Raw genomic sequence first — 19121 nt, forward strand, 5'->3', positions numbered from 1 at the left:
TTCAGCTGTTTCTTGACATAAGCGATCTCAGTTGACTGTTGAGCAGCAGCTACAGTTAGCATGTTCCAGCTCAGGTATGGGTAAACTTCAGTCCTTCAGGTGTTTTGTTCTTCAACTCACACAATTCCTGACAGCCTACCACCTGAAGGACCAAAGTTTGCTCATGCCTGCTCCATCTTCTCTTTCATATAAGAAAGGTAAGAATGTGTGTTTCAGCTACTGCTTGGTGATGGTGTAGTTCAGCATAGTAGAAGCATAAATACTTCTTTTTTCTGCAGCAAAGATAGTTAATGAGAACTCTTATTTAGCCACTAGTCACCTGACCTTCCTGGGGTCGGGGTAGTCACCTGACCTTCCTGGGGTGGGCAAAGAGTTAGCTGGCTAAGGTTGTCTTTGTGTGCTCCCACCCTCATAGTTTTACAAACAATTCTGTCCACCAAAATGGTTAATACCACCCCAAATGCGCTAGGGGACAAGGGGCAATTTTATTGAGTTGCCTCTTCTTGAGCTGGGGTGGTGTCTTTCATACCTACAAGTGACTTTTTTCACTTCCAATTTTGTCAAGGGGTTCTTCTCTAGGGGGAAATGTAGCAGAATGTCCTCTCCGTCTTTCCCTGTATTGTCTATTAGGGGCTTTGTGATAGAAGACATTGAGAAGTGTTGTGGTGTCTGGGGTGTGCACAGCGGAGAAAGTATGTGGTCTCTAAATTTATGTAGGTTATCCACCTCTTTGGTTAAAAACAAAGTAAAGAAGGAAAGATGGCACAGAGGAAATTTTTTCTATCATATTCTGGTTGACAGAGGACCTAAAGAAGAACTGTTCTTTTCTATCTGTCCTTCGTGATCTATTGGGGAGGTATTTTGCTGTTAAGCAGGTGCTTGTCTCTTTCAAGTAATTAGGACAAGGCAACCTGATGTCGACAATTTTTGACTAGCAAGGCTGGCCAAATCTGATAGACCCTAAATAATAAAATGTGATGTAAAAGAGGAAAAATGAGAACCGGTGTGTTTGAGTGTTGGACAGAGACTCTGAAAGACCTTGAGCAACTCACATTTTTCAGTCCAAGATAAAAGCAAGGCAAAACAATTTCTGAATACATCTTGCCAAGAAAATTCTAAGGTAGGGTTCCCATATGTCAAGGTTGACTGACATACAACAATAACAGAAATGTTGAATTCTTGAAATACTAGTGGGGTTTTTTTTGCCATGGATTCCAGGTGACCCAGAGCTGCCCTGGCCAATCTTACATTGTTTTCTTCTGAAAGGAAATTATGTTTTCTTTTCTTAATGATACTTAATGCTTAATGATATTGGCACTCTAAGATTGTAACAAATACATACATTTCCATCAAGAGTTTGCTTTAATTCTAAGTACGGAAAGGGGGCCATAGACAAAATTGTGATGAAAGAGGAAGAGGCCTTTGACTTGCATTTTACTTTAGATTCCTTGATGTCTTATTATTGATTTTAATGTAAGACTTTTTTTTACAAATGAGAAAGTAATTTTGTTCAAAAGACAATTTTTACTATTGTCTGCAAAGCTGCCCAGACTATTGGGTTTTTTTTAAAAAAAAATCTTAAAAATATGCCTTATTATTATTATGTTTATTTATACTTCACTTTTTTCTCTCTGCAAAGGAGTATTACATTAAAAGCATTAGAATACTATTTAAAATGCAAAAATATACAAACATTAAAATAGAATTAAACATCAATGCTATTAATTAAAAATTAAGTTAAATCCCTTAAAACCGATTAAAAATGTATTCAAAGCTAAAACCACATGTATTTCCAGAGTCTTACCAATTATGGAAGTGCTGGAATATTGGTTTAAATTCTATGCAGCTATTTGTGTGATCATGACAAAAGAACTGATGTTTCTTGCTCAAATAGTTTGTTAGTTGCATGCTGTTGCTATTAAATATATGTTGTACTCTTGAGAATGCTTGAGAAAGTGAGAGGAAAGCATTTGCAATTAGGTAGATTAAAGCTTGCAATACATAAAGCCAAAGGATGTGCTGTTCTTATGTTCCCCACCCCCTCCAAATCCTTTAGAAGATTAAGAGACAGACTGCCAGAGCAATTACCACTTCATGTGAAGGTAGAGGCAATGATTACCTGGCATCTGCAGATTTGGTTCATCTTTGTCAGTTATGTTCTTGCATTGAGGTATATAGTTATTACATGATGTCAGCAGAGGACTGGGATAGTATCGTGGTTAAGAGACAGAGCTACAAATCAGGACGTCCCTTATTCAAATCTCACCTCTTTCAGGAATTACTAAGAGGCAAACTGCATTCTTTCAATCTTGACCATCCAGCCATAATAATAGTATTAATAATACAGATTTACTTTGAGGGTTATTTATAAAGGTGAAATAATATCAGTGAAACTTTTGAACATATTTCTTTATAAAATGTTATAATTAGCATGGTTCACTGTACTTTTAATAAGGGGAACAGTGATCTTTTATCTCTAGAAGCACAACTGGTTTTCTATTACTGTGGTTAGATTGTCAGGGCTGCTTACACACAGGTAAAAAAAATCCAAATGTGGCAGCAGAAAAAATCGGTAATATGTATAGATTAATAATGGAGAATGTTGTATGGTTTCTTTTTCATAATTGTGCAATTTTTACTCTTTTGTAGAATTTATTTTTTACTTTGTTAGTAATTAAAAAGATAAGAATATCTCCTTAGTGCTGAAGCTTTGTGTTCCTTATGGATTGAAATTTACTCTATAACTCCTGGCTACTCAGATTTATCCAGGCAGCACCTGCACATTTCTAGGTTTAGCTTTGTAACAAAAATGAAATGAAAATTTGCTTCATTTATACATGAAAGGTGTACTATGTATATGTTCATGCTATATAATGAGTATGTGTTTTGTGGAATTTTGTTTGGTGTATGTGGCAGTGTACCTAGTGAATTATGCAGTTGGCCCTCCACATTTGCAGGGTTTAAGGGTGGAGGACCCCTGCAAGTGTGGAAAATCTATGGATAAATCCAGGACACTCGGGAATGATGAGAAGCCGGGGAAGGGAGATGAGGGGTCACCACTACCAGGGTGTTCTTCAGGGGGCTCACGCATCCTTCCTGCCTCTCTCCTACAACTGAGGCGCAAGGGAAAATGCTATTAGCAGCAGAAGAGTCCAGGAGCATAACTGGGTGATAGGCAGGGAAGCCGCAATGAGTAGGTGGGAAGCAAGGTCTCTTTTGGGGAATGAAGAGCAAAAGTAAGTGCCCTAGCTAATTGTTTCCCAAAAATCACAGAGTAGCCAGCCCCTTCTTCAAAGAAAATAGAAAGGACATTTCATTTGCTATTTCCAGAAATTGATGATAGGCAGATAGACAGTGAAAAAGGCAACAAGGGTAAGAAAGCAGGCAAATATAGAAAGAGGAAGGAGAAGGACTGCCCGCCCCCCGCCCACCATGGCCTTTCCACCCATTCTCTAGCTGTTCTGTAGACCCCCCCCCCCCCCCCCCCGCTGCACCCTGATTACCCAGAGAGAGGAAAGGCAGGCAGGCAAGTGGAAAAAGAGACACGGAGGAATAGCAAGACGCTGTGGACCAAGGCAAAGGCAACATGTAGCAAAAGTGGGGGGGGGGGGAGCCTCACTCCCTACATGTAGTCAAGCGACTCTTCACGCTCACAGAGGCTGTGTGGAGGCCTTGGATTTCAGGATGGAGTGCAGAAGTTGAGGATGGATGTTGGCAAATACTTGAAATAATTCAGTTGGCGTCAAACTCATGAATATGGATATCAACTATGTATAAATCACTACATGGATGTTATGTGTATAAAATATACTTACAATATGTAAAATGCCCTAGATCAAGGGTCCTCAAACTATGGCCCGCGGGCCAGACCTGCCCCCCTCCCCGGGGCATTTATCTGGCCCGCCGGATGCGCTGGGCCTCTGTGCCCTGAAGGGTCGCCCCTCCCAAGGGCAGCAAGAAAGGGCCGGATAAATGGGCGTCGTCAGGCCCGGGGGGAGAGCTGGGCACCGGTGTTTGAAGGAGGAGGAGCAGGAGACTGGGGAGGAGGAAGAAGCAGAGCTGGGCTCCCTTTCTCCACTCTGCCTTCCTGGCTTTGGCTTCTGGCAGGCAGCTCACGCAGGGCCGGTCCAGCAGCAATGTCTGCTCTGGGAGCTGGAGCAGTCGTCTTCCGAGGCTGCCCAGGCAGCAGCGCCCCTTCTCCTCTTCTTCCTCCTCCTGCTCCAGCTGGCCATCGAGGAGGAGGAGGAGGAAGAAGAGGAGAAGGGGTGTTGCTGCCATTTCTTCTCTTCTTCCTCCTCTTCTTCTTTGATGGCCAGTTGGAGGAAGGAGGAGGAGGAAGAGGAGAAGGGCCGCTGCTGCTTTCTCCTCTTCCTCCTCCTCCTTCTTCTCCAACTGGCCATCGAAGAGGAAGAAGAGAAGAAACGGCAGCAACACCCCATCTCCTCCTCTACTTCTTTCTCCTCCTCCAATTGATTATCAAGAAGGAAGAGGAGGATTTTATTATCTTTAATAATTTTTTTATATTTTTGAATAATAAGAATATTTTATCCAAGAAGATGGAATGGAAGTCACTTTTTTCTTTTTTTCTTTTCTTTTTATTTTTTTCTATATTTTTTGTGTGTGGATGTATTCTTGTAGTTTATTATTATTATTATTATTATTTGTAGGGTTTTATTTAGGATATCTTTTTTACTTCTTTCTTTATTGGCCTTTCCCTCTCTCTTTTTTCTTTACTTTTCTATACCTTATTGTTCTCACTCTTTTGTTGTATTTTATATAAAATTTAATAAAATGTCTTTTTAAAAAAAAGAAGGAAGAGGAGGAAGAAGAGGAGAAAGGGTGCTTCTGCCATTTCTTGTCTTCCTCCTCCTCCTTCTCCAGCTGGCTATCTAGGCAGGTAGGCAGCTGGTGAATTGCGGGAGGGGGAGTCTCCTCAGTGCTTCCATTTCCCTTCCGCGATCCATCAGCTTACCTGGGGTTGCCTCCTCTCTCCCTCCTGCCTCCCAGAAGGGAGACCTGGAAAGTGGGGAGGGGAATGGAAGTGTGGAGGAGAGCCCCCACAATCAAGCAGCTGCCTCCCTGCTTCCATTCCTCTCCCTGCTTTCCAGGTCCCCCTTCTGGGGATGGGGGAGAAGAAGAGGAGGCGACCCCAGGCTTTTCTCTCCTTGGCCGAGAGGGACAACACCTTCTTCCCTTCCCACCTCAGTCCCCCCCCCCCCCCCACACTTTTCTAGCACTCCTTTTAGATATATCATCGGATTTTTCCTGGTAATTCAGTTTAACTGTTCTCTTACCTCTCCCCTTTTCTGTGTAGTTAGAGAACAAGTGCTTTATAAATCATCCCTTATGCTGGTTTGTAAATAAACATTCACTAGGGAGATTTTTTTTTTTGTAAACTCAAGAATGTTGGTTTCTGAATGCTAGGATGCTTATGTTAGCATAAATGTCTCTTTAGATGCCGCAGCCATTGAGCTGCAGTGCAATTTTTACTGTGTGTACGTGTGTTTTATTTTCATCTTGCTGTTTATGATCCTGCTCTCCTGTAGGGGTGTGTACATACCAGCTCTGCAACATGCAAGTCTGCTTCATGCCTCAGAATTGGACTGTAGTTCATAAAAACCTGCATCATAACACATTTGTCATCTTTTATGGAAGGACCCGGAATCATTCTGCCTTGCAGACATTGTTTGATTACAAAATCCTAGCAGCTGTAGACAATGTAGTCTATGGTGAATAATGGGAATCAGTAATATCTTGAAGGCTACATGGTTTCTATACCTTATTTAAAGTTTCATGAAAAAGTCAGATAATGAGTGTATTTCTATGTGTACTGCTTGAAGATATGGAGGGAATCCATGGAGAGGTGAAAGTTGTGTCTACTAGAGCTGACCCTTCCTAGCTTTTAAAAAAATGGAAGGTAGGTGGCTAGTGCTTCTGTACAGGAGGTCCAGCATTTCTAATATCATCATCATCATCATCATCATCATCCTCATCATCATTTAATAACTTATTAATCGCCCTCCATCCGAGAATGCTCTAGGTGATTTACAGCTAAATTATAAAAAATAAAATACATACATACACAAATTAAAAATTAACAGAGATCGAATGCTCTAGTAAAAAGCCAGGTCTTAAGTGCGAGAGTAAAAGGCCCTAAGTCACGCATGGCTCTCATATAGGGCCGCAAGGAATTCCACAAGGCAGGGGCAGAAATAGAAAAAGCCCTGCATCTGGTCCTTTCCAAGTGCACTTCTCTAGGACCCGGTATATGGAGTAATATATTCTTTTTCAAATACCCCTCCTCCCTGGTATACCTTTGAAGTTCTAACTGTTCACTTTGTCCAAACCCCAGTGATTCCTGAATTAAATGAATTATCTGATTCAGTGCAGATGGCCTAAATATGATAAAGACACTAAGATAGGCAGAATCATCCTACATTATGACTTGGATGGGAACCATCAAGCAATATCAGATATTGTAGGCCAGCGGTGCCAAACTTGTGCCCCTCCAGGTGTTTTGAACTTCAATTCACAGAGTTCCTGGCTATTGGACAAGCTTGTTAGGGCTTCTGGGAGTTAGAAGCCCAAACATCTGGAGGGCTGCACATTTGAGGAAGGAGCTGGCAAAAATCACCTCCAAGTACAATATCTACGGTTTCACTTACCAGTTCTCCAAAAAATACCCCTCCCAAGTAGTGTGGTCCTCTGATGCAATTCTATATTATGCTTCCAGCACAAATATAGTCAAAATATACAGTTCATTATTATTTCTTATTTCAAGTATCCACAAGGGGTCTTGGAACAGATCTGAAGATACATGGGTTATACTGTATTCTGCTCAAAAAAACCCTGAGGAATTTACGGGATCACCATCAGGCGACAGGCGACTTGAGAATCCGTATGCACACACACATATACAATTCAGTCTGGCTTCAGCTCAGTTTGTGATACAGAGATTTATGTCACCTTGGTTGATTATTGGAATTGGGAACTGGATGGGTAGAGATGCATTCACCTATTGGTTCTGTTGGACCCCTTGGAAGCTTACAGTTGCATTGACCATCTTTCTTGGCTGTTTCACAGTGGCTTTGTTCCTTCCTGGAGTGATGAGCCCAGAGGGTAGCATTGAAAATATCCTGTGTAATGATTTGGCAGTTAGTTTGTGGAGATCTAATTTGTCTTTCATCCTGGAAGAAGTTGGGATTTTAAATTCTGGTATCGTCAGTATGATCCTGAATTTAACTTCTACTTTCCATTTGAATTTAGAAAATCTGGAGAAGCAGTTTCAGTTCTAAACCTGTCTCATCAATAATGGATTGGATTAAGCATATCGTAATCTACTCAAGACAGATGTGCTCCTGGTGAGGCAATGCACACCAGGGAATATGTATTTGACCTGTGCTGAAGATACCAAATTTCAGTATACACAACTCTGGATTCAGCACCCCGAGTTGACCACATTTCTGCAGGGGCTGGGAGTGTTTTTGGACAGTTAAATGTAGTGTGCCATTCTTGAAGATGGCTGATCTGTTTGAAATGTGCTTTAGTTAGCATTCCATTTGAATACTATGATGTGATCTACATGTTGGATTTCAAAAGCTGTCATAAACTTCAGCTGGTTTCAAAAGCTGCAGCTAGACAGTTGACCAGGGTTAGTTACAAGGAGAATGTAACTTTATTATTACAACTCCACTGGACTATAGATCCATGTGAGGCACAATTCAAGAAGCTGATTGTGACACATTGCTCCTTGATGTTCTGTATCACATATTAACTGCTTTTTTATGTTTCTGAATTAAATGAATTATCTGATTCAGTGCAGATGGCCTAAATATGATAAAGACACTAAGATAGGCAGAATCATCCTACATTATGACTTGGATGGGAACCATCAAGCAATATCAGATATTGTAGGCCAGCGGTGCCAAACTTGTGCCCCTCCAGGTGTTTTGAACTTCAATTCACAGAGTTCCTGGCTATTGGACAAGCTTGTTAGGGCTTCTGGGAGTTAGAAGCCCAAACATCTGGAGGGCTGCACATTTGAGGAAGGAGCTGGCAAAAATCACCTCCAAGTACAATATCTACGGTTTCACTTACCAGTTCTCCAAAAAAACCCCTCCCAAGCAGTGTGGTCCTCTGATGCAATTCTATATTATGCTTCCAGCACAAATATAGTCAAAATATAGAGTTCATTATTATTTCTTATTTCAAGTATCCACAAGGGGTCTTGGAACAGATCTGAAGATACATGGGTTATACTGTATTCTGCTAAAAAAAAACCCTGAGGAATTTACGGGATCACCATCAGGCGACAGGCGACTTGAGAATCCGTATGCACACACACATATACAATTCAGTCTGGCTTCAGCTCAGTTTGTGATATAGAGATTTATGTCACCTTGGTTGATTATTGGAATTGGGAACTGGATGGGTAGAGATGCATTCACCTATTGGTTCTGTTGGACCCCTTGGTCCAACAGAACCAATATCATTAATAATTCCAATATAATCAACTAAGTTTTGCCTTGTAAGTTACCTAAAATTTTCTGCAAAGTTCGTAAAAAAGTAAAAGAACCTTGGACACTTAAAGTTTCTCTCCTATGCCTGTCATTTTTCTACTAGTAATTCTATTATCAGCTGTAAATGACCAAAAATGTATGTGGATGATGAACCTATGAATACAGGAATTTAACAAAGACAGCCATGTTAAATCTTTCCCTTTGAAATCTAAAAGAAAATGTCATCTGCCAAACACAAGGCAGAAAGACTATATTAGTGGAGAAAATAATGTTCTTTTTAGTTTCTGAGACTAATAGGAAATAAATAATCAAGGCTGGATTTTTAAAGATCTATTCATGGGATTATTTGCATGTATACATTCTTTTCCTAGACTTTTTGATGATTAAATATAAAATGGCAATTCAGATTCTTTTGTTATGCTGCAGCTTTTTGTTCCATGTTGGGTTCTATAACAATTCTTCTAGGTTTTTAAAATAATTTTGAATATATGCTTTTCTTATTTGGTTTCTTACTGTTGCCTATAAGCTTTTCTGCTGTTGCTATGCGACTGTTAAATCTAATATTTAATTTTTTTTAAAAAGCACTGGTGGCATTACCATTGGTGAGAATAGTGAAACAAGCAAGGTGAGATTGTACTGTCCAGACTGTGTAACTCAATTAACAGGCATTGTGAATTGAGTATTGAATGCATGGCAAACTGTGTAGGACACAAATTATTGACAATTACTTTCATGAGTATTTTAAAAGCTTTCAGGGCTTTTTAAGGAGCTGGTGCTGCATAGAGCTAAATGCTTTGAATGTAAATGTCAGTACTTGAAATCTAAATGCTTGCTACATATTGCTTACAGATGTACAACTGAACCCCGGAACTTCAAAAATAAAATCTTAAATAAAGAATTGCCATTTTTGAGGAAGTATCTTTTAAAAATAGATACTTAATGAGATATTTAATATCTTCCCTGTTCCTGCTTTCCCCTCCAAATCTTCATTTCCAAGGCAGCAGCAGCAGTTTTAGATTATATTTGTGTTGTTGTTGATGATGATATGTAAATAATAGAAGAAAAGGAAGTAGTAGTGGTAGTAATAGTAACGTGAAGTTCTGTTGCACAGATAGATGCTAGGATTTTTTCCCATCTGTTTTTTTTTTTCTGTTCTAAACATCTCTTTTTTGGGGAGGGGGTGGAATCTGTAAGGATTCAAAATGTTTGTTAAAACTTAGGTAATGTACTTTAAGGTTTATGATGCTGTTCTCATCCCAAAATGCTATGCTTTACCATACTTGTTCATGGGTGCCATTCCATGGGTGCTTTTCCATTTTGTCTGCCATTCCTCAATAATTTCTTTTTGGCTTTGCTGTGTTTTTTCCTTCTCACACAAGCAATTATCTTGATGTAAATATAGTTCTGTTACTAGATTGCCATTTTCATTTCTTTTGTTTCATTGTAGCACTCAAAACCTTAGCAAAATTAAATGAAGAAAGTTCTTTCGTGGTGTTGCACCTCATAGGGAATAAAAACAATTCTGCAAAATTTGAAAATGGGTTTTGTTTATACTTTACAGTTGAAGGCAGGGTTTTTCAGCTTACCACTGTCACACTTCCTTATTTGTGAGAAAATACAAACCTTGACAGAATTGACTGTTGGTGTATTATATTATATAGCTCTAAAAACATCTGTACCCATTTTCTCTTTTTAATATTTTATGTCTTAATTGTGTTTGAAATATTCTGCATGTGGAAAGTATAAACGGAGACTATTGTCCAGAACCTCAAAACATGTCCCTTATGTTTTATAGTAAATTGTTCAGTAGAATTCATAATTCTATTCCAAAAATGGTCCCGTTACTTGCTTTTGCTTATATTCTGAGAAATGTTTAACTACTTCTGCCATATCTTTAGCTGCAAGGCATGATTCAGATTAACATCAAATTTACATTTACAAATAGTGGCAATAATTGGGGAGAAGGCTAATCTTTTAAATAGAAAATCCTAGGACTCTTAAAAGAGCACAAAAAAATCATCTGAATAGTAATTGTGCTTATGCATAATATGTTCACTCTATATTTTATTACACAGTTTGTTCCTTAGTGAGAAATTCTAAGGCTTGAGAGTGGATTCTGTTGGAAAAATTAAAAATCTACAACTGTTGTGTTCATAACCTAAAGTCAGTGGCTTGGTTATTTAAAAAAAAATACTTCCATTACATTAAACAGTTCTTCATTTTCAGACTACATATTACATTATCACAATAATTTAAATCTTAAAATAACTGGTTGTGTCAGAAAATCTCAAGATAAAAAAAACGTGCAGATTTATTCTAGGAGCAGATACATGTAGAATTCTTGTCAATATTCTGGCAGCAACATGTCAAATCCAGAAAACTGACCATTCTTTCTTTGCTTTTAGGATTTGAAAGTATTCTAGAAGGGCTGTTTGGATCCGAATTACTAAAAGATCTGAGTTTGTTTAAAGGTATTATATCTTCCTTTTTTGCCTTGATCTGCATTTCTAATGACAGAATCAAGCTCTGCTCTGCCTCTAGAAAATGTATGTTACCTTGGTGATTTGTGCTTTCTTCCCTTCCCCCAGGCAATGCTCACAGTTAGTTTCATATTGGCTAAAATTACTAATGAGCGTAACTGGCAGTGGTTTTGGTGTTGCTTAGGAAAATCTGCTTTGTGTGTAGGTGAAGATTACACTTTTGTAATATTGTGGATATTAAAAGAATGACAGAACTCAAAGTTGCAGTTCTTAAATTGCCGCAACTGTTTTATAAAGCTAGTAATATATTTGGAATGGTTTTTAGCCATGCACATATTGTGATCTTTATAGGTGTAAAGTTTTTTTGTTCTTCTTATTCACAGACTTTGAGCCTGAAGGTGTCTCTGATTGGTCTTTTGATGAAAATTGTCTTTTCTGCTGTTTGAGAAGAGAAAAAGTGAAGGTAACAAATACGTTCTTTTCCAGAGATTTTGATCTGGTTTTATTTTTGGTGAATGGGAAATAGGCATGGGAACAAATATCTGTTTCCTGAAGGTAAAAGGACACTGGATAAATGAAAAACAAGTTAACTGGGTGGTAGAGGTGATAATTTTATTATTTTGATTTTTAGAGGAATTTATTTTGATAAGGAGTTCAATCTCTTGCTGAATCCAGAGGCAAATGGCACTAAATGCTTTCAGTGGCTAACCAGCTGTGAAGTTCACAGAATATGAACTATGCAAGCCAAGCATACAACTCTTGCCAGTGATTTCTATACATAGTGATTTTCCTATGTCATCACTTTATGGAGGTCTCTTTTTTTACCCTGTCTGGTATGAGGTTGTCTCATTGGTAAATGAAATAGGTGTTACAGTATTTGCCATTCTTCTGCTTTTAGTCCATGCAGTAGTAGCTGGGAACTGCTTACAATGGCACCTTCCAGTTGTTCTGACAGCTTTTAGGTTTTGGGGTAGACCACAAAGCCACAATGTATTGTAGGTTGCAAAAGTATTCTGCCCTTTTTAGACATGGTAACTATTGATCATACTCTAAAGTTTTTCAGATTGTCTTTAAATAATCCCTGCACAGTTCTTAATCAGTTCATGATATGCTGCAGCGGCATTCACTTTCCAACATCAATTGGAGTTTAATTTACATTGCTGTTTTGAAAACAGATTGCAATTTGTAACAATAACAAGGTACTTTGTGGAAATGCACTATTCCTAATTTTAAGTGTAGATGTAGTGCTCCACTTGTTGCTCTCGTTGTCTCATTAAACTCTTAACAAATTGTTTTTCCTTACATTCATTCAGAATCCATATTGTCTATATGAATTGAGAGTTGATTGCCTTTTGGTTTATAGGAATACAGAGTGCATAAAGCATTTATAAAATGCAATATGCATTGAATCTTTTTGAGGGAGTGGAAATTAGATATGAAACTGCAGTTCCCCTCTCTCTTTGTCACACTGGAGGTATTGAGAATTTTGTTTCTTAGCTCACTTTTAAGCTATAGTTTGTTCTTTTTATATGCAAATGAATGGAAAATGAAGTAGAAATGAAATGTCCCAATAGGAAAGTAAATTATTTAATCAGAATGTACACAGCAAGCCATATCTTGTTAAAACTAATATATATATATAGGAGGAGTTTCAAAATGAAGTTTGGATTCCGAGATGAGCACAGAAACATTGCCAATAAGCGTGTAACTTACAGTTTATTAAAAAAACAATTTTCCAACTTTCTTCTGTATTAGGGTATCATGTTCCTTCATTCTATTTATCAGACAAAAAAATTGCAATATTTGCTTGGCTGTATGTTACCTGTATTGTGTCTAAAGCTATATACAGTATTAGATCGCAAAGAATCGTGACAAAATCAGTCTGGTTATGTGCCATGCTGTGTGAACCTTTGTGTGGTTAAGGAAATCCTGCTTAAACATTGGGATCTTCACCAGTGGAATGCACTGCTTTGGTGTCATGAAGTCTTTTTCTCCAGCGTTTTTAAATTGGGGCAGGATGTCCATCTGTTGGAGTGCTTTGATTATGCATTCCTGTATTTGATTATGTATTTCTGGAAGGCGCTTGTGGTCTCTTCCAAGTCAACAATTTCATGCCCAAATTCACTGCAAAATGACCCATGTGTAGATGTACACAAACTCTCATGACATGCCTAAGAACTGGGCATACATCTAACATGTAAGGAAGTATGTGGAATGTTCAATCTGATCCACAGTTGTCAAAGCTAAGCCGGTATTGCTACTTCTACTTGTACAGTGCCTTTTTCAATTTTATCAGATAGCACAGTGGTTCTCAACCTTCTTAATGTCACGACCCCTTAATATAGTTCCTCATGTTGTGGTGACCCACAAGCAAAAAATTATTGTTATTGCTACTTCATATCTGCAACTTTGCTACTGTTATTGTGTAAATATCTGATATGCAGGATGTATTTTCATCACTGGACCAAATTTGAATACTGGTGGGGTTGGGTGGATTAATTTTGTCATTTGGGAGTTGTAGTTGCTGGGATTTATAGTTCACCTACAATAAAAGAGCATGCTTTACTCCACCAATGATGGAATTGAAGCAAACTTGGCACACAGAACTCCCATGGCCAACAGAAAATACTGGAAGGGTTTGGTGGACATTGACCTTGAGCTTTGGAGTTGTAGTTCACCTACATCCAGAGAGCACTGTGGACTCAAACAATGATGGATCTGGACCAAACTTGGCATGAATATGCCCAAATATGAACACTGGTGGAGTTTGGTGAAAATAGTCCTTGACATTTGGGAGTTGTAGTTGCTGGGATTTATAGTTCACCTACAATCAAGAGAATTATGAACCACACCAATGATAGAATTGGGAGAAACTTCCCACACAGAACCCCCATGACCAACAGAAAATGTTGTGTTTTCTGATGGTCTTTGGCGACCCCTCTAAAAACCCCTCGCAACCCCTCCAGGGGTCCTGACCCCCAGGTTGAGAACCACTGAGATAGCAAGTGATCATAGGGGTTGTTCTTGTAGATCTTTGATTTAATTTTAAATCTATAACTAATGTTTTATACTTATGGTGACCCCTTCCAACTCCTAATTACATGAATCTGTGCTCTCTGATAAGATTTTTTTCATATTTTTCTATATTTTATAAGTGCCCAATATCATGAATAGATTCATTGATTTGAATCCTGTAGGTAGCCCCATGAACACTGTGATTTACATAAGTGTTATCTCAACCTTGAATAATTGATTCATAGGTTCTACTCTTGTTGGTATTACTAGCAGGATTCATAGCAATGTGTTAGACCTGGACTGGTTTAAAATAATTGGGCTGTCCATAATATTTTGCTTTAAGTTAGTAATATGAGTATATTTCTCCCTTATCTTCACTGTGAAAATAGAACAGATGCACTGTATATAAATGATAAAATAAGTTTTGAATCACCTTCTAGCCTAAACGGCCCTTATGATAATTTTTAAATTTAAAACATTTTAAAAATTTAGTACACACAGGAAAGCAATCCTTTAAGAACAGGAAGCAAGGTGAATTCCTTCGTAATTATTCAAAACTAACTTTGCTTAAACTAAACAGAGAAGGGTCCAGACCAACATAATTGGAGAAAGTGTTTCACAGTTGGGTAGCTTCTATATAGAAGAACCTATTTCATATTACAGACAGTCTACCCTGTCGTGGTAGGTGAAGGATACAAAAGGACCTCCCAAGCAAAATTTAAATGGTGCTTGTTGTACATGAATTTGTTATCTAAGATTTCAGATTACTTCACTGCTATATGCTGAGATCTATGTGAGTGTAAGGATTTCCTGGTTGTGATTATTTCTACTGATGTTCTAGTATTTTTTTATGTTAATCAATATTCTAGAAGAATTTGTGGGTATCTTTAAAACTGGTAAGCTATCCCTCCTTGCATCTTAACCTAGGGTTAAGATGCAAGGAGGTTGAGGTTTTCATTGACCTGGAGCTTTGGTGTTTGTGTTTGTTGCTGGACAACTATATTTTTGTAGTGTAACCAGAAATGGTTGCTGCCTTAATAAAAATCAAATCTATATATATAAAATCCGAAGTGGCGTCCAACGGGGAAGCAAAACTCAAAAACCCCCCAACAGAAATCAACCAAAATTCCCATGCACCTTCCTTAACCCACTAGGTACAAAGAAACAGAATCAGAATTAAGAACAACAAAACAACACATCCACAAAACGACAAAACAACTGAGCATGCGCAAAGGCGGCCAGCCGCCAGTTCCCCCGCGCGCGCACATGGCCTGCCGGCCAACGCTCCCTCCACGAAGCCCCGCCCCCATCCTCCCTCGCCGCACAAAGCCGGAGAGCCTAAGTTAGCTTACGTGGAGCCCTTTGCCCATGCAGCCTTCCCTCGGCAGGAAAAAAAGCCCCAGCCGACGGGAGGAGAGAGCAGCAAAGCAAAAGAGGCGAGTGCTGGGAAGGGAACGGAAAGGCGGGGGGGGGGGGGAGAGGAGGGGGACAGGCCACGCCCCCATCCTCCATGCTCCTTCACTCCTCCTCCCCAAAGCCGAAGCCCCGCCCAGTCCAAGCCCCGCCGCGTCGCATGCCGCCTCAAAGCCTGCTGAGAAAGCAGCAGCAACGGAGCATCTACGGAGCATCCATGCAAGGGGGGGGGGGAGGGGGAGGAGGAAGGTCCACGGTGCTTGAATGAAGGACCTTCTTCTCTCCCTCCCTTCCCTTCTTTCCTCCCTTTCCTTCATTCCTTTCTTTCCTTTTCTTCCTTCCTTCTCCTTCCTTTCCTTCTTTCCCTCCTTCCCTTCCTTCCTGTCCATCCTTCCTTTTCCTTCTTTTCCTTCCTCCCTCCCTTTCCTCCTTCTTTCCCTTGCTTCATTTCCTTCCCTCCCTCCTTTCTTCCCCTCCTTCCTTCCTCCTTCCTTCCTTCTCTTCCCTCCCTCCCTCCCCATTTCCTTCCTTCCTGTCCCTTCTTCCTTTCCTTCTTTACCTCCCTCCTTTTCCTCCTTTCCCTTTCTTCATTTCCTTCCCCTTCATTTTCTTCCCTCCCTCCTTCCTTCATCCCCCTCCTTTCTCTCTTTCCTTCCTTCCTCCCTTCCTGTCCCTCCTTTTTTTCCCTTCCTTCCCTTCTTTCCCTCCCTCCCTTCCTTTTCCTTCCTTCCTAACCCTCCTTCCTTCTTCATTTCCTTCTTTTCCTCCCTCCCTTTCCTCCTTCTTTCCCTTTCATTACCTTCCCCCTCATTTCCTTCCCTCCCTCCTTTCTTCATCCCCTCCTTCCTGCCTCACTCCCTTCCTGCCTCTCCTTTCTTTTCCTTCCTTCCTGTCCCTCCTTCCTTCCTTCTTCCTTTCCTTCTTTCTAAGAGATAAATACAATATTAAATGGAAGGGACAGTCAAGAAGTAACAAGTGGAGGGAAAAAGGGAAGGAAGGAAGGAGAGAAGCAGGGAGGGAAAGAAGGAAAGAAGGAAAGAGAAGCAAGAAAGGAGAGAAGGAACAAAAGATAGGGAAGGAAGGATGTAACCAAAGAGCAAAGAAAGGGAGGAAAGAAACAGGTAGAGACGGAAGAAAGATAAGAGATAGGGAAAGAAAGAGAAGGAAGGAAGGAAAGAGGGAAAGAAGGAGAGAAAGAGGGAGGGAAGGTTGGTCACAGCAATGCGTGGCGGGTACAGCTAGTTAATTATATAATTGCTGTTGAGAATGGGCTTTCCAAGTGCCCTTCTTTTCTTGTGCCCTTCATCTTGGGGTGTATATATATATATATAGTATTTTTCAGCAAAATTGTCCATTTCTAGATTTTTTTTCCATGTGCTTCTTTTAAGTAACTGGATTTGCAGTTCCTGAATGGTTTTTTTTTAAAGTGTGCTGGTGTGTCAAAAATGGCTGTAGAGCTATGTGGATTCCTGTTGGGTGGATCTATTAAACATTCTAATATTTGTGTGTTAAAGAGGGGAGCATGGTTTTAGGTTTGGAGGCAAACGCATTCCCTACTAATATAAAACTTACTTATTTCTTCACCACCACAAACTCTTGTGTTTTTGTTTTTGTGCTGATGGAGTTGTAACAGCAATTTTGCAGCATCATGTTTTATTAGCCTGTACTACTTTTGTTTTTTGTGCTGATGGAGTTGTAACAGCAATTTTGCAGCATCATGTTTTACACTGTTCAACGGAGAAAAAGTTGCGGGCCTGAAAATAGTTGTTCTTTTATGATTTTGGGATGCTGAAAACGAAAATGACATTTAAAAATGTATATTGGCTCTAGTTTTTATGATATAAGCAATCACGTGATCACGTATGGTTGAAAAAATGCATGTTGCGACTTACACTATGGAAGATTCTAGAATATTCTAGAAAATTTGATGACGCAGTATTAGTGCCATGTGCAAAAGCCAGAAAGCCCTATATAAGGCCATACTTTTGAACGGTGAGGGTCAGTCAGTTGAAGACTGAGACAGTATCGTTAAACATCGTTTTACATTGTTCTTTTTACTGTAGTTATGCCTCACACGTGTGTAAATAAAGCACTATGGAAAAAAAGATATCAAGGTAAATGGGCTCCGTCAATGCTGTCAGACTACTGCTGGAGCATTGTAAGAAACAATCCTTTCCTTCGAATACAAAAGAAAAGTCAAGAGAAGCAAACAGGATATAAACGAAAGTCACGATTAAAGCGCCATTTAAACTTTCAGACTTTTCAACTGCATTAGGCCTACTAATATAGTTTCTTGCTGCACAAACATAAACAATAGACTAATTAAATAAATATTTCTCATGTATAAACTATTGGCAATATAATTTGACTAAAATTTAGTAAATATTCATGGTTTATATACATGCAGTAAGGTTAGGCGCATTATCATAATATAAACGAATTACCTATTGTGGAGAAAATTGAAATAGCTGTTGCATAAAAACCAGAGCCAATTAACACATTTAATTATTATATTTGAATTCAGCATGTTAAATTTATTAAGAAACGGCACATTCGTTTCCGCAACTGAGAAAAACTGAAAATTTGTAGAACAGTGTTATTAGCCTGTAGAGATTTCAGAAGAAATCTGTCCCATGAAGACATGGTAAAAATTCTGCTATTAGTTATTTATTGAATCATGTTGATGTCAGACATCTGGTTCAAGGTAGAAAATATTTTCAACCAAGGCTGCTGCAGTTTAGGCTTCTCAAAATGTTGTGAATATTTTGTTTCACCATACTAAAAGCCAGTTATGGAAAAGCAAATCTACAGTGTTCTTAGAGCACTCCATTCTTAGGTTAAGTTTAGACATAAATTATAGACTGATATATGTCTGCTGATTTCCACCAGGTCTTATAGAAATGTTATATCAGTTATTATCTGACAAAACAGTTCATCATTGCCTTTGTATGAGCCCACAAACAGGATCTGTGTGGGGCTTGTTCAGACTCTCCAGTTTATTCTATGAGCTATGTTTCCTCTCCATTTTCTTTTTGTTACATTTGTGTTAAGGCAAGCACATCACCCTCCTTACTCTCTTTTGGCCACTGCTCTTAAGCCAACTATAGTATTTAGTGAGGGTTTTTTTTTTTACTTCGTTGTTGTTAATGTTTTCTGGTTTTGAGGAAGCTACATCCTATTGACTTTATCATCATTACTTCTTTTTTGGTATCTTTTCTAGATACTTTGTAAATGCTCTTTGTAGATAGTCATTTTGTCAGTACCGTTTTACATATTAATGTGGGATTGCCAGACTTTTGGTATAAGTTACTTGTTGATAACACTTATTTGCAGTAGCAGCTATCCTGGTCCGATTTATACTGTTCTGAATTGAATGAAGATTGACTAGTTGGTTTTTCATGAAGATAGGGGAAGTCATGTGTTAAATAACCAGATTTGCTATTTGGCAGTACCTTGTTATGTGTAGGAAGTAGGAAGCTTGCAATCCATCTATGTACTAGTGATTCCACAAAAAGATTGCTGTAGTGTATATGACATGGACTTAAGTCAGTTTATACGTAAATAGTTGAAGGAATCATTTGAATCTGGACAAATTAATAAAAAGTAACTAGACACAACTTGATTAATGATTGTGTGATTTGACCACAGTATTTATTTTTGAACATTTTCCTTTGGTACTTTGCTGATTTTCTCT

The 19121-nt window shown here is 39.0% G+C and overlaps 1 protein-coding gene across 2 annotated transcripts in view; it reads left to right on the top strand.

Annotated features, from left to right (window-relative positions):
- LCOR (ligand dependent nuclear receptor corepressor) overlaps positions 1–19121 on the top strand; it is an 85696-nt gene that overhangs the window by 16026 nt on the left and 50549 nt on the right. For both annotated transcript variants that reach the window (XM_060768237.2, XM_060768238.2), the window contains exons 2-3: positions 10925–10990; positions 11383–11462. In XM_060768237.2, the coding sequence (XP_060624220.2) occupies positions 10925–10990; positions 11383–11462 (146 nt within the window). The remainder of the gene's footprint in view (positions 1–10924; positions 10991–11382; positions 11463–19121) is intronic.

The sequence above is a fragment of the Anolis sagrei genome, chromosome 3, assembly GCF_037176765.1.
Source record: "Anolis sagrei isolate rAnoSag1 chromosome 3, rAnoSag1.mat, whole genome shotgun sequence".
In the NCBI taxonomy this organism is placed as follows: domain Eukaryota; kingdom Metazoa; phylum Chordata; class Lepidosauria; order Squamata; family Dactyloidae; genus Anolis; species Anolis sagrei.